Source organism: Cygnus atratus, chromosome 7 (assembly GCF_013377495.2).
Source record: "Cygnus atratus isolate AKBS03 ecotype Queensland, Australia chromosome 7, CAtr_DNAZoo_HiC_assembly, whole genome shotgun sequence".
Taxonomy (NCBI): Eukaryota; Metazoa; Chordata; class Aves; order Anseriformes; family Anatidae; genus Cygnus; species Cygnus atratus.
The window spans coordinates 212,145-226,827 of record NC_066368.1 but is presented as its reverse complement, the minus strand read 5'-3'; the positions used below and the strand labels follow the sequence as shown (position 1 = coordinate 226,827).

General features: G+C 45.7%; 2 protein-coding genes across 2 annotated transcripts in view; one reads left to right on the top strand and one right to left on the bottom strand.

The window, feature by feature from the left end:
- The window catches only part of INPP5A (inositol polyphosphate-5-phosphatase A), a 253,893-nt gene extending 244,671 nt beyond the window's left edge, over positions 1-9,222 (top strand). The window contains exons 13-16 of the mRNA XM_035547561.2: positions 1,575-1,686; positions 6,032-6,100; positions 7,465-7,552; positions 7,646-9,222. Of these exons, the coding sequence (XP_035403454.1) occupies positions 1,575-1,686; positions 6,032-6,100; positions 7,465-7,545 (262 nt within the window). The 3' untranslated portion in view covers positions 7,546-7,552; positions 7,646-9,222. The remainder of the gene's footprint in view (positions 1-1,574; positions 1,687-6,031; positions 6,101-7,464; positions 7,553-7,645) is intronic.
- Positions 9,223-11,791: 2,569 nt separating this feature from the next.
- On the bottom strand, positions 11,792-14,466 carry NKX6-2 (NK6 homeobox 2). The gene is made up of 3 exons (XM_035547794.2): positions 13,792-14,466; positions 13,300-13,472; positions 11,792-12,563 (listed from the first exon to the last, which is right to left on the bottom strand). The coding sequence occupies exons 1-3, from the start codon at positions 14,204-14,206 to the stop codon at positions 12,315-12,317; spliced, it is 837 nt and encodes a 278-aa protein (XP_035403687.1). The 5' UTR covers positions 14,207-14,466; the 3' UTR covers positions 11,792-12,314.
- Positions 14,467-14,683: the final 217 nt, after the last annotated feature.

The following is a 14,683-nucleotide window of genomic DNA, read 5'->3' as shown; positions in this document are numbered from 1 at the left end:
TTTGATGAGGTGGAAAAGGTACTGAGATCACTGGTTTGTTCCAATACATTCAGTACGCTTTTCTTGGATGTTTGCCACGGCTAATCTTTTTAATGGCAGTGTAGCTTGTAAACCCATTTGGTAGAAAGCAATACATCTCAGTTTCAGAGTATCACACCAAGTAGGGTGGTAAATAAGTTTCTCTTCAAGCATGCAAGCCCTTTTGTTACAATCCCAGAAATTTTATTTCAATGCACATTTCTTGAAAACCTCCATATTTCCTTTGTGAATTCAACCATGAGCAAAAAATATACAAATATCCTTACTTTAAGTACACACACATACATATATGTAGATAAGTTGCACTAGCTAATGTTCTTGTTTAACTGCATTTATTTGGAGAAACTTCAATTAATTCAGGTCCAATATGCAAGAAATTGAGCTTTTCACAGCCCCTTTGATTTCCCCAAAACCCCTCTTTGGCTCCTTGCAGATGCTATTCTCAAAATGGTCTGGGGGAACAGTAGTCCTTACAGCATGATCAGTGATCATCGAATTCAAAGTTCTATCATATTAAAGTAGTGAGAACATATGGATAAAACCCATTCACTAAGAAGGTTTTGGCCTCAGCCTCCTGACAGTTGAACCAAAGGCTGCCAGTGAAGGTATGTTAGATGATTTCAGCCTGTGGGCTCACACCAGCATGTAATCTTGAGATAACCAGAGTTAATTTTTAGGCTGTTCTGTGGGTTAAAAATAAACACTTTGTTGCATTTTAAAGCAATGATAGAGTGCACTGAGGATCCTATTGCACATTTTTAGTGATCTCACAGCAGAACTACTATTTTATCAGTGTCTGTTCCAAATTTTGTTACAAAACAAATTTTTGTTAGCACGGTTTCATATAAAGTTACAGAATCTTTTTTAGTTGGCTACATTGATTTTACTTCCTCCACCTCATTTTCCTTAAACTACATAGCTAATTCCTTGGCTCTTAAAAAATCTCCTGAAAAGCCTGCTTTCTTGTCATATCTTCCTTTCTGTCATCCTTAGAGAATCCATACAGGTGGGTTTTGTGTACAGCTACAGAGGTCCCAGTGCTCTGAACTCTGTTTTCGGTTAAATTATCCCTGAATAGCTCTCCCTGAAAGAATCATGCAAAGAAATCCCATGAGATGAACATGTTTCCTGATTTTCCTATTGCATCTTCTGCTTATTCATTTTTCATGGTCATATCCAACAGCCTACTCAATACTTGAGTTGCTGTTGAACTGATTTTCATTCTTTCACATCAATAAACAGTTTGCTGTCTTAGACACTCACACATGCAAAAATGCAATGTAGGAGGTAAGACTTTTGAAACTGTATGTGTCTTAGCATGTTAGCCTAAAGTAGGACTGTAGATAGGAGACATGGAGATAGAGCACACGAGAAAGAAAGAGGGAGAAATATAAGAGAAATGTAAATAAGTATGAGAGGTGTTCTAAAGAAATGCTTTTTGCCAATTAAAATTTAATTTAATGTTTTCATTTGACCCAAAGGTTTGAAGATGCTTTGCAAGAAGTTTCTGACTTGTGATTGTGATGTGTTTACAGTTATCCATATAGTGAGGACTCCAGCCAGGGAAAGCAGTACATGAATACGAGATGTCCAGCCTGGTGCGACAGAATCTTGATGTCCCACTCAGCCAAGGAGCTCATTCTGAAAGTAAGTATGGGCCTGCAGCCTCTCTGCTTCCCTTGCGTTGTATTTGTCTTCAACAAGGTTAGGAAGTTCTGCTACATTTCTGCTTTCTCTGAATTTTCAGTTGACTAGATCAAACACTCACTAAGCTGGAGAGTGCATACCATGGCAATATTAAGCGGTTATGTCTTCCAGTGCCTTTTATCTGAGAATGTGGATTTATCCCAATTAACCTTTTGGCAGTTAGAAAAGCATGAGCATTCACAAACTTTTCATTTGGTATCTGAGCTGCCAACACTGACTGCCCATTGGCTCTCCTGTGCTCCCTGTGTACTTGTCAGGGCTGTACTTGTCAGTGCCCTCCTGTGGTGTTTGTGAACCACACTGGGAAACTGTGCCCGGTTTAAAAAAAGAATAAAAATAAATATGTAACCTTCATCATTCCACCAACTAGTCCCCTGTACAGTAACTTAAGTAACAGTACTGCCATTATTAAGGATTCAGCAGAGAGGCAGACGAAAGCAGCTAGGAGTGGCTGCTGACTGAGGAGTAATGCTATTGAAAGAAAAATCTATGAAGCAACAGCTTGAGGTCCCTGAGTTACAGGCGTGGTAAATTTAGGTTCCCTCTGTTGTTAATGGTGAGAACTGCATTTCCCAAGAATATGTCAGGTCCTAGATAGGCCAAGTCTGCTATCACTGTCCACTGAAGGAAGACAGAGCCTACAGCAGGTGTGCTCCTAACTTTGGTACACCAATTAAGTTGCTAAATTTAGACATTCCATTAGAGTTTTAAAAATAATGTTTTGCAGCATTTTTAGAACATACAGTTCCTCTTGGGTTTTAAGTGCTTTGAGGTAAGTTAAGCTTGGTAATGCTCTATCCAAGGTTAAATGAGCTAGTTATAGTTCAGGAGCCTTCCAGTTTTCCTTTTGTCTCCTATTCTCTCTCCTTTTTACTTTGTTCTGCTCTCCCACTTTCCTTAGAAACACTGAACTGGATCAGCCAGTTACATATGCCAACTTACACTGTTTCTGTTTATTCCTGTTTGCTTGGTTATGGCAACTGTAGACCTGTCCTGTTATGTTGGCTAAGACCAAGAACACATCAGGAAAACAATGTATGATATGAGGAGATCTCACCCAAGCCTTTCTGCTCCAAGCTAAACCTTTCCTGCTGTGCTAGCAGTGGCCATGATTGCCCTGCAAGAATGTATTTGCTATGACTTTTCAGCACTGTTACACTGAGGTTACCTTGCTGAACAGATTGTTTGACTGTCGCATAACAGACTTACAGACCCCAAATTGCCCAAAGTCATGTGTCTGTCTGTATTTTCCTGTATCACTACTAAAATTTAATGGGAAGTAATCTTTGTATATAAATCCATATTCTACAGTTTCATGGTTGTTGTGTTTTTTTTCCTGTTTAAAGTAATGAAACTCTTGAAACTTGATTTCCTGAAGTTTATAACCTTCTCATTCTCTCTCTCATCAGGGTTTTTTATCTCATGATTAGACTGTTTGCTTTGCAATATATAACTCACTGAAAGACTGAGAACATTTTTTACATAGCTACTCAAATTTCAGTCCAACATACTTCCTTACACATTTTAATGTATAATTATCTGCGTGATATCTTGAAGTTTCACTCAAAATTTTAGACCATAGCTGTATTACAGTATTTAATGAAAAGCCATTGTGAAGTGAAGAGGAATATAAGCTTTATAGTAAGAACAGTAATGTCAAAATCAATGTTATTTGATCTTCTTGTACAGAAATATCATGAGAAAAAGTGAGGCTTTACCCAAAATATTACAGATAGTACTTGGCGCCCATGGAATTCCTAAAGAACAAAGGATTAAAACCATGGAAAGAGTGGCCAATGAGGGAAGATTTTTTTTTAGGCTATGAATAAGGAGATAGAAGTGTACACAAAGGCTCGAAGAGTGTAAACAGTACAGAGGGAAAGGAATTCTTTCAGATTATCTGGGGGGTATAACTTGGATATAATGGGAGAAAATTAAACAAAGGAAAACAAAGGTAGAGCATTAAAGAAATTTGTAACTGTGAGGTCAGTTAGCCCACTTCTTAGTCTCAATGAAACAGAATCCCAGACGGTTGGTTCATTCAAAGCTTACCTTTAAAAAATGCATATAATTTTGTCTCTGCAGTTTTGCATTTGCAAATTATGGGCATGCAGTTTGGGACATCTCCAAAAATGTGCATGCAAAATTACAGATGTAGATGAAGCCAAACTGGCATGGTTGTTTAACTTGGTGAGTTTATACCAATGAAGGAGTTAACTTACCCAGCTCAAAAATAAACTAATTCTGGCCCATAAGATTTACTGAAAAGATTCAGTAGAAATGATAGAGGGAAGGGAAAGATGTTATTAACTAGTTTTCTTGGCTTTACACATCAAACAGCATTTGCCTTGCCACTGAGAATTTTTTCATTGCAGAGCCTTAAGCACTGACGCTTTTAAAAGGATCTGTTAAGAAACTAAAAGCAAATTTTAATTAACAGATTACAGTATACCAAATTCTTAAAATTTAAAAGTATATCAATTTTTAAAGATCTTTTTTGTCTAATTAGCTATTGGAAATTCTTATGCAGGCAATTATTTTGCTGTATTAATTCTCATAGGCAAATGAAAAATTTATTTTTTGTTTTAGCAAATCAATATTTTATTTTAAACAAAAATTGTAGTAAGTCTGCATTTTAATCCTATATAAAGAAAGGATAGCATCCACAAATTGCCACACTGTACGGTGTGTTCAGCTACACAGTAGGCATTACAGATTGTACAGACATGGGGCTGTAAACAGCTTTCATGCAACATCATCTATCATGCTATGGTCGGTTACCTCACCATCATGTTATTTTATGCCTCCTGAGCCCTAAAACACCAAAGGTTGCCCACTGCTAGGGAGTTGCGTTGATGCCTGATAGCATGAAGTAATGAATGCTCAGCCAAGTGTATATTGTTTCTGCTTGTGCACCGCTGTAATTTGTTTATCTGTCTAAAGATTATGCAGTTGAAAATCCACAATTTTATGCTGCCTTTGTAAATTATCAAGTCGCTTTTGATGAATGTATCCCCACTTCCGATGCTAGTGGCATTATGATCTTGAAATATTGGAAAGTGCTCATGCATACAATGCAGAAGGTTATGTTTTTATATTTTTGGCAGACAACCATGCTATAAAGTAAATCTGACCTTAAGCTTCCTTACTGCATTAAAGATAATTCAGTTTTAACTTTATAGTCCTAAATGCTACTGTTTATATGAAGTTATTGCCCAGTCAAACTTGACTGATTACAGATGAGAAAGTCTTGACTGTTTCATACAAAATAAATTAGTATTGCCAACTAGTTTAAAGCACATCTACGATTGTATTAGAAACCTGAGAGTGTGCAGGTTGCAGATTTAATTAGCTTATAGGAATTGTTTAGCATAGTAAGAAATTGTCGTGTAAGGCAATGTGTTTGTATTTATTCCTGAAGTATTGTGTTAGAGAAACAAAACATTCTGAAAATTACTTTTTTTTTTTTTTTGCAAATGGCAGAAAGACTTTATTGTTATTTCATTATTCATTAAACTACAAATGCTAAAGAAGTCATTGTATAAGGATAAAGTTCAATGCAGAACAAAATGAAAGCAATTCACAATGGAGACTGGAGGAATGTCATATTTCATTTACTGCTGATTTTCGTAAAATCACTTAAAGCTTTTTTCTGATGGAGGAACATAGCTCATACAAACGATAAAAGATTATATTCATAAACTACATCATTCATTCATACGTCTTAACATTTAAAAACAATTGTATGAAGAAATAAAACACTCTTATGAGGCAATGTGGATTACATTTAATTCAAAGTACAACATGTATCCTACCTAATTCTATAAAAATTGTGTGTTGCTTTTTTAAAAGGAATGGTGCCAATTGCTATATTTAAACATTCAAACGGCAAAGGGTTTGAATGCAAACATAAATTAATGATTAATTTAATATATCCAAATGTTAGTCACTAAAATTTCTTAATGTCCCAGAAGCAAGGAGTAGGTTTAATGATTTCATGAGCTAATTTATGTGGACAAACTGCACAAGTTACTGCAAGCAGTACGGGACATAGAGATTCATTCTGTACAGTCTTTCTCTGGAGAAGCCAAGCAAAGATGTATTACTGTGTTAATATCACTGTTCTATGATTCTGTCACCTGATTCTATGATTCTATGAATAGCCTCTCATTCAGAAACTGTTCTGAACTATTTGTATAAGTCATTTCCTTATGTCATTCCGTTCCTGTAATCTGGAGAGTAGTTGAAACTAATTGGTCTTTTTTTTATTTTTCTTTAAAACTAGTCAGAAAATGATGAGAAGATAGTAATATATGACCACATTGGGCCAAATGTCTGTATGGGGGATCACAAGGTAAATAAATTAAACTTTTTAGCATTGTATATAATGTATCTTTTTTATTAGGAAGGAGAATGTATGCACTAGTCTCTTTTAATTTTATATTTAAGTCAAGTATTTGTCTTTCGTATTTTTGATTTAAATCTTGGAAAATGTTTTAGAGTTTAATTCAGCTGAAATCAGCAAATGGAGTAGATACTCATATCTTGAAATGAATTAAAGAACAGGATGTTGTGCACTTGAAGAAAAATATGATAAACACAAAATCAGTGGGAACTAATGTATGTGCACTTACACATACCTATTATTCCTGTAAAACATTTTTTTTTGTTGTGTTAAAAAAAGCTGCTGTGTTAAAAAAAGCTAAAAATAGCTTCCAAAACATAATTTTGATTAATTTGGTGCCTAGCTGATTATTGAAAACAGAACATACTGGCAGATCTGTATTTAAGCATTATGTGAGAAAAATAATATTGATTTATGTAATAAATACCAGTTGTTAAAGCAAAGAAAAAGACAGGAATTTACAATTTTCTCTGCTGAAGACATCAGATGGAAAGCCAAGGTAGAAATACAGCAAAACTGTATTGCTTTGTTTGAAAAGTCTGATCAAAGAGTAGGAGGTAACCTCTGAAAGGTTTAGAAATTTCTGAAAGGTTTACAGAATTTTATGATTGAGGACCTGTATAAAAACAACTAGAAGCTTGCAAAAACTTGTAAGATGTGCAACACTGATGATGTATCAATCCTACAGACAGTGTTCAAGCTCTTGAATGATAATTCCATGATGGGTAAAGACTAAATCCATGTGTGTATGCATACATACACATAAATCTAAATTCACAAATGTATCATTATATTTACTTCCATGGTCAGTCAGTGTTCTTGTGAGACAGAGTACTGACTTTCTAAGGAAGAATGCACTTAAGATATTTAGTCCAGTATCATGCAAGTCAGATTTTAAAATTCAGAGGTTTACTAACTTCTACAGTAAAACAAAAAGTCCAGCATGTCAGCAGCTAGCAACAGCCAGTTCAGAAACAATTGTTTTTGTTTCTTTTGTCACCAGTGTACTTCGTATGATTTTTTTTTTAGCATGGCGCTTTCAGTTGAGCTAATTCTGTGGTACACGGGAGTTGTGTGGAGAACCTCTACCCGCAGAAATCAATGGGAAATTTCCCCTTAGATTTCAATGGGAGCTGAGATCCATAAGGAGCTACTGAAGTTCTCGTGTGCATTTTGTAGTTAGGTTAATCCACGAAACCATTGCGTCATTTTGTTTCCAGTCATAGAGGAATTTCTGTTGTGTTTATTACTGATTGTAAAAAAATGTTTGCATTTCAAATGTATAACTTCTATTTTTCCCTAACTTGCTGCAGCCTGTGTTCCTGTCCTTTCGAATAGCTGCTGGGGCAGGTAAACCTATTGCAAATGTGCACAAGTGTTGTGTCGTGCAGTGATGTGGTGGTAAATATCATTTTTTTTCCTTTACGTTTATATTTTCTACATCATTTCCCTTGTGTTTATTTTTCTTTTTAAAAAATGCCAATTCTGCAACAGGAAAAAGATGCCTACGAAATGAGAAGATTTTCCGTGAAACTACACTTTAGCAAGGAGAGGAAGGAATGCACAGTATACTGAAATACATAATCGTAACAAGTGTATCAATAAATCCAGTCCTGAGTGCCACATTTTTAGACTGCTGATCGTACACTATGCTTCAGCATCTGGACTCTGTTCGAGAAAAGCCTCACATACCTCACTGTCTTGTATGTTCATGTGACATCAAGTAGAAATGTGGAATTATTTTTTATATATATGTCACAATTCTGTTGCCAAAACTCTAAATAGACAGCAGAGATGTTATGTATTTTAGATTTCACAACCTTCAACTTTTAATAAGTGTTTGTCAATGTGGAAAAGCTATTTCAGCATATTATAAACTTTTAAAGGTGTCATGCCTAACATTATATATCTTTACCACTTTGGGGTTTTGTACATTGGATTGTATAGATAGAGATATCGATGGTTTTAAATGGTATTTTCATTGTCAACCAAGGATTTTGGTTTGAGTTTTAGTTTTAGTTTTTTGTTTTTTCATTTTTATATTTTTTTCTTGTTATTTACTATACTGCCATGTTACATGGTTTTTGAATCACACAGCAGCTGCTTTCTATACATACATATATATGTGTGTGTATATATATGTATGTATGTGTATATATACACAGATATATAAATAATTTATAAACCTGACCAAAACTTATGCTAAATATACTTTCCAATATGAATGCTTGAGAGTGCCATATCAGCAGTTAGTGTTGGAGTCTTAGCAGGTTTAGTTAAGTGTACATCAACAACCAACATTTATATAATAAATAATATATAGCAGTGCCATCCTGGATACAGATATATAGCTTACTTATATAGCACATATATTAGCAGTTTCACTTTGTTACTCCTATAATCCCTTCTTTCTATGTAATATTAAGGATTGAATGTGAAGTTCTTAGCTAGGTTTGGGTGTAACTTTCCAGAATTTTGTAAACTGTTTTTGTCTGTCTTTTGTTACTGTTTTATGGTGCCAAGTATTCTATATTAAAACATAACAACATGGGAGAAGAAAATAATAGTCTGCTTCAGGTAGCAACTGTATTGGGCACAGACTGTATTCATACAGTGTTAAAGAAAAAAAAAAAAGACTGTAAATTTTCCTGGTTAGTAGCTCAGTGCAGCCTACGATATAATCTTGTTTCTCCCACCACTAAATACAACATTAAAAGGTGATTAGGGAGTCTGTTGATGAAACACAAATGTATGTTTTATTGATTTAATTTAGAACACTACAGAGTTCATGGACTGCGTGATGGCATTAGATTGATGCTTGATTTTGGTATAAATCACTACCATTGAAAATGATTTGATGTCTGCTTGCAGAATGTTTTCTCAACAGTACAGTCTGGGTTTGTATTAAGTACTGTTGCCCAAAGGGTGTCTGCAGCTCTGTATTGTTATTGTGCCATGTTGCATTATAACCACACAGTAATTCTATTTAAGCAAATTCAACTCATGGTAACTTTGAAGGCCTTTAGAAATGAGTACTCTGGTTCTCAAGCAATAAAACTGATCATGGTGAATGTGGTTGTGTCTGTCCCTTTAATTTGGGCATTGGGGATTACACAGAAATTATTAAATTGTCAGATTTCTTACTAATGAGTTACCTTTTAATCTCCTGCCAATTAAGAGGGGCATTTTTTTGAGTGAAAACACACATAATAGAATGTGCTAGTAGTGTTAATCAAAACACAATACAAACTGAGAAAAAGGCATTTAGGAGTCTGTATCAGAGTAAGTGTTAACATACAGAGAGTAATACAATTTTATGAGCTATTGATGAGATGCCAGTCCCCAGTAGTTCAATAAATATGCCACCATAAACTCCTTCATGATTATCTCTGGTTTTAGGGGGAAAAAAAAAAAAAAAAACCTACTGCCTTTTCAAACTCAGGCTGAAGCTTCATTTATAGATAAATTCACCGGAGCTGTAAACTGCAAGACCATAAATAGTCCTAACCCATCTGGAGGAGTTAGTTACACAGGTGACTTGTCAAGGTAATTTGTTGAGTTAAAAGAGTCTCAAATTTAACCCACATAAATTCATAAAATGCAACTTTAGCATAGATAGATAGATAGACAGATAGATAGATAGATAGATGAAGGCGTTATCTCTTGAACGTGCGAGGCTCACACGGCGGTTAGGGCTTCGGAAACGCTCCCAAGATGGCATTCCTATTTGCAGGACACTACAAAGGCCAGTAAATAAGAGTTCCGCCACCGAGACGTGTCGGGTTTCCGTCCGGTGACCCATCCGCAAAAGCCTCTCTCCACGGCGCGCCCGCATCGCCCCGTGGCACCGCCGGTGGCCGCGGTGCGGGGCCCGTCCCCTCGGGGCAGCCGTGGGGCTGCGCGGCGGAGCCGCCCTCTCCTGCGGGAAGGTGCTCGGCACCGGGCAGAGATTTCGGGCTCCTCGAGGCACGTTTCTTTTTAAGAAATACGGAAAGGGGCGGGGGTGAATAATCCCGACTTTCAAGTGTGGGATTTTGTTGTAGTTTTGGTTTGTTTTAAACTGTCATTTTCCCTTAGGAGCCAGGGAACCGGCTCCGGTTCTTCGCTGCGATTCCAGCGTCGTGGCTCAGAGCGTTCAAAGCCGAAGCGAAGATTAATTTCTAAATTTGATTTACTCTGTCTGTAGACGTGGTACAACTCGAGCGAGGTCTTGCCAAGCCCCTGCTTTCAGTGAGTAAGAATTTGCGGGACCTCCCCTGCCCGGCCCGGCCCTGCAGCGGGGGCTGCCCCGACGGAGGGCTCGGCTCGGCTCGGCTCGGCTCGGCTCAGCGGGCGGGGCGGGCGGGGTGCGGCCGCGCCGTTCGCCGAGCGGGGCCGCAGCGGGAGCCGGTCCCGTGCCTCCGCCGGGCCCCGCGGCGCCCTCCCCCGGCCCAGCCGCAGCTGCGCGGGGCGCGGGTGGACTCGGGCGGACTCCCCCCGCCCCGCCCCCGGCACGGCCGCTGCTCGCCCGGGGCCGTCCCGCGGGCCTCGAGCGCTGCGCCCCCGCACGCCGGGGCGGCCCGGGGCTGGCGGCGCGGAGCAGGGCCCGGCCTCCGTGCGGGGAGCGGGGGGGGGCCGGGCCGGGCCGGGCCGGGCCTGCGGCAGGCGGCTGCAGGCGGCGCGGGGCGGCCGAGCCCCGCTGGAGCTGAGGCGCTCCGGTGGCGGCGGGATTGCTTCCCTCCACCCCGCTGCCGGGCAGGGCGCCCCGCGGTTCAGGCTGCGGGGCAGGGGCTCGGACGCAGGAAGAAAAGAACGGAGAGAAAAAAAAAAAAAAAGTAGCAAAGCCGAGGCAGCCGGACGGTCAAGCTTCGCCCACCAGGCCTCGAATACGCCCGCGAGGAGACCCGCGGAGCCCCGGCAGCGCGAGGCTGCCCGCGGGCCGCTCTTTGCCGGCCCCGGGCGGTGCCGTGTGGCCGCTGTCCCGGCGGGCCCGGGCCGCCTTCCCGGGAGCTCGGCGGGCCGCTGCGGGGACGGCGCTTGCAGCCTCCGCCGCCGAGCTCGGGGTTTGCCTTCGGGGTTCCTGCGGCTGCCGCTGTCCGCGCAGCGCTGCGGGCGGTGCCCGAGCCCCTGCCCCCCGCTCCCCGCGGCAGAGCCCGTAGCGCCCCGCCGGTGGTCACCGGACCCCTTTCCTGCCAGGAGCCGGCGCCGGCTGGACCCCGGCCCGCGGGCGCACCCACCGAGCCGCGCAGCCTCTGCCGGTCCCGGTCTGGGGGCGGCGGAGCGCGGCACAAGCCGCGGGGGTCCGCGCGGTTCCGAGCCCCGCTCCCGCCGGGGCCGACCCCCTCGCCCGCAGCCAGCTCCTGGGGCCGCCCGGCCCAACCCGAGGGCCCCGCCGCGGCGAGCTGGGCCGGCCGGTGCAAACGAAGGCCCCGGAGCAGCGAGGGGGAAGGCAGCAGGGGGCCTGAGGCGGGCAGGGAGAAGCCCCCGCCCCGCGGCCACTCGCGGGGGCAGAGGCGCAGCCCCGGGCGGCCGGAGTAGCAGTCACAGCGCGGGAAAGGCGCTAGAGGCGAAGCTTGTTAAATAATTTATTGATTTATACAAAGTCTTTCCAACCCGTGTGGAGACAATATTATTTGAATCCGATTTAAAATCAAGTATCTATTTTTACTCTCACACTTTTTTGGGGTTGTTTTCCCTTTTGGTATTATTAAGCATAAAATCCAGAGGCAGGAGAAATCAAACCGCCAGAAACACTGAGTAGAGGGAGGGAGTGAAAGAAAACAGCCGTTTTTACACTAGAAAGATACGTCACAAAATCTGAAGTTTACTATATACAAAGTGACTGCGCGTGGATTTGGCGATCCATACAAAACGGTAACAAAATCTGATTGTTAGGAGCAGAAATACGGCAAGAAGGCTAAAAGAAAGGCAGGGATGGGGGCAAACCTTAAAGGAGCACAAAACGAAACCCAAGAAGTTGGAAAGATTCCTCTGAAATTTACATCGATGAGAAGGAAAATAATTTCATAACTTATTCTGTAAAAAATATATACATTTCACATACATCTTAGGCTGTACAACACACCACTTTAAACATCCAGGTACAATTGGTCTCCGTCGCAGTGCCTACCGTGGCGGCTCACCTGGCCGCAGGCGCCCGGAGCAGCCGTCAGTGCCCGCGCCCTCACAAGGTGTCCGAGCTGGTGCTGCAGGGGCTGACGAGGGAGAGGTTTGTGGATTTGTGCTTTTTCAATAGCCTCGTGATTTTTTCGTCGTCTGAGTTGGGGTCCAGGGGCTTGTTGTATTCGTCATCGTCCTCATTGTCCGAGCTCTCCTTCAGCTTCTCCGTCTCGGAGTCGTGCTTCTTCTTGGCCGAGGCCATCTCCGCCGCGTGCCGCTTCCGCCACTTGGTCCGTCTGTTCTGGAACCAGACCTGGGCCGGCACGGGAGTCGCTCAGCCCCGCCGCCGCCGGCCCGCCCGACGGCAGCCCCGGGCCCGCCGCCCACGGCCGCCCCTTCCCGCTACCGGGACCGCGCGCAGGGGAACGCGCGGGAGCGGGGCCGCGGCCGCCCCGGGCCGGGGGGCACCGCGCGGAAGCGGCGGGGCAGCAGCGGGAGGGGGCTCGCAGGGACACGCGTGGGTCACCCCTCGGCTCTCCCGTCCCTGCCGCCAGCCTGAGCTCGGCGACCGTAGCGCGGCGGCTTCACGGAACGAGCAGCCGCTGAGAACCAAACGGGACGGCCAGGAAAAGGAGCGCGGCACTTAAAGTCTTTGCTAAAAAATTGCGTGGCTATACAAAGAGTCGTGCCAGTCACTGGACAGTCTCTGTGGGAACCTGACCTCTTGAAAACAGCTACCTGCGTGGGGCTTTTGTTTTGTCGGCTGCGTACGTATATTTTTCGAAATCGTTTTCAGCACAAAGAGCCCTAATCACAAAAATAAAGTTACGTAGAAATTGGCCTAAAGTCTATCCAATATCTAGATATCGTAGCTTAAATTACAAGCGACTTCAAAAAAAATCCCGTACGGCCCTACGGCTTTGAATGGTCGCCGACAATCAGCGCAGAGGAGAACAGCGGCAGCGCTGCCTCGGCGGCGAGAGGTGGCAGCCGGGGGAGGCCCGTGCCCGGCCGGGGCCCCGCACGCCGCGCACCGCGCAGGGACCTACCTTCACTTGGCTCTCGGTCATCCCTAGCGAATAGGCAAGGCGGGCTCTCTCCGGTCCTGCCAAGTACTTCGTCTGTTCAAAGGTTTTCTCCAAAGCAAAAATCTGCTGCCCAGAGAAAGTCGGTCGCGAGTGTTTCTTCTTGCCGTCCTTGTCCAAAACCATCCCCGTCTGAGCTGAAAGCGGAGGAGAAACAGCTCCGTCAGAGACGGGGCTTGCGCTCGACGCGAGGTCGGAGCGAGGTCTGCGCCCGGCGCTAAGCGGGGCCGGGCTGCAGCGGGGCTGCCCCGGCTCGCCGCCGCCGCTCGGACGCCGCTGGCTCCAGAGCGCGGTCCGGTCCGGGGACGGCTCCGGCCCCCTCGGGGTCCGCCTTCGAGGCGCCGAGGCCTCCGCCGGGCCGTTCGCCCCGTCTGCAGGGCCGCGCCGCCCGCCCCGGGCCCGCCGGCCGGGAAGGCTCAGCGGGCCGCGCGCCCCGCCGGCACCGGCCGCACTTACCGGGACAGGCGAGCCGGGGGTCTCTCCAGGGAGAGCCCTGCACCACTCCCGGCCAGAAAATGGGCGGCCTCCCCGGCAGCTCCGCCAGCGGCTTCGGGTACCGGGAGACGGCCGCGGGGTTGAAGTACATCCCCGCCGAGGCCGCCAGTCCGTTGATGCGGGGCAGCCCGCCCAGCAGGTTGCTGGCCGTGCCCACCGGCCGCCCCAGGATGTCGCTTATTCCGTGCGGCGTCCCCAAGGGGAGCTGCGTGTTGAGTCCGCCCAGGGCCGGCGCCTTGAAGCCGGAGGGGTTCTGCAGGGTGTAGGGGAAGAGGGAGGTCTTCATCTCGGCCATGTTGTGCAGCGCGGCCAGCGGCGTGCTGCTGAGGACGAACGCGCTCTGGCGATTAGCATCCATCTGCCCCACCGCTAACATTTGCGGTCATCAGCGAGCGCGGGCCCTTCTCCAGGCGAGGCGGCAGCCGCCCGAACTCGTCCCCGCCGGGAGCGCCGGCCGCGGGCGGGTCGCCCTCTTCTCCGCTCGCGGGTCGGAAGCGGCAGCCGGCGGCAAAGTTTGCTCCGCGCAGGAGAACCTCGGCGCTGCTCCGCCCGCCCCCGCGCCTCGGCGCCGCGCACCGCCAACGTCCCGGCCGGAGCGCGGAGCGGCGCTCGGCCAGACGGCACCGCGGGGAGGCGAGGAGCCCCGGGAGAACGGCCCCGCGCCGCCGGGGCGTCCCCCGCAGGCTGCGGCTCCCGCGCGGGATCCAGCGGGAGAGGGGCCCGGCGGTGCGCGCCCTGTGGCTGGGCTGGGCTCAGCTCCGCGCCTCGCGTCGCCTCGCCCGCGCGTCCCGGCGGCGGCGGCAGCACCGGGGACGCTCCGCGCCGCGCCCCGGGGCGCAGATAACCGCGCGGG

What these genes read in the sequence shown, in the direction of transcription:
- NKX6-2 (XM_035547794.2), bottom strand. Translation starts at nt 14,206, where the DNA reads ATGTTAGCGGTGGGGCAGATGGATGCTAATCGCCAGAGCGCGTTCGTC. An exon ending in CCCCCGGCTCGCCTGTCCCG is followed by an intron (nt 13,473 to 13,791) that starts GTAAGTGCGGCC and finishes CTCCGCTTTCAG; the next exon opens with CTCAGACGGGGATGGTTTTG. An exon ending in TGACCGAGAGCCAAGTGAAG is followed by an intron (nt 12,564 to 13,299) that starts GTAGGTCCCTGC and finishes GTGCCGGCCCAG; the next exon opens with GTCTGGTTCCAGAACAGACG.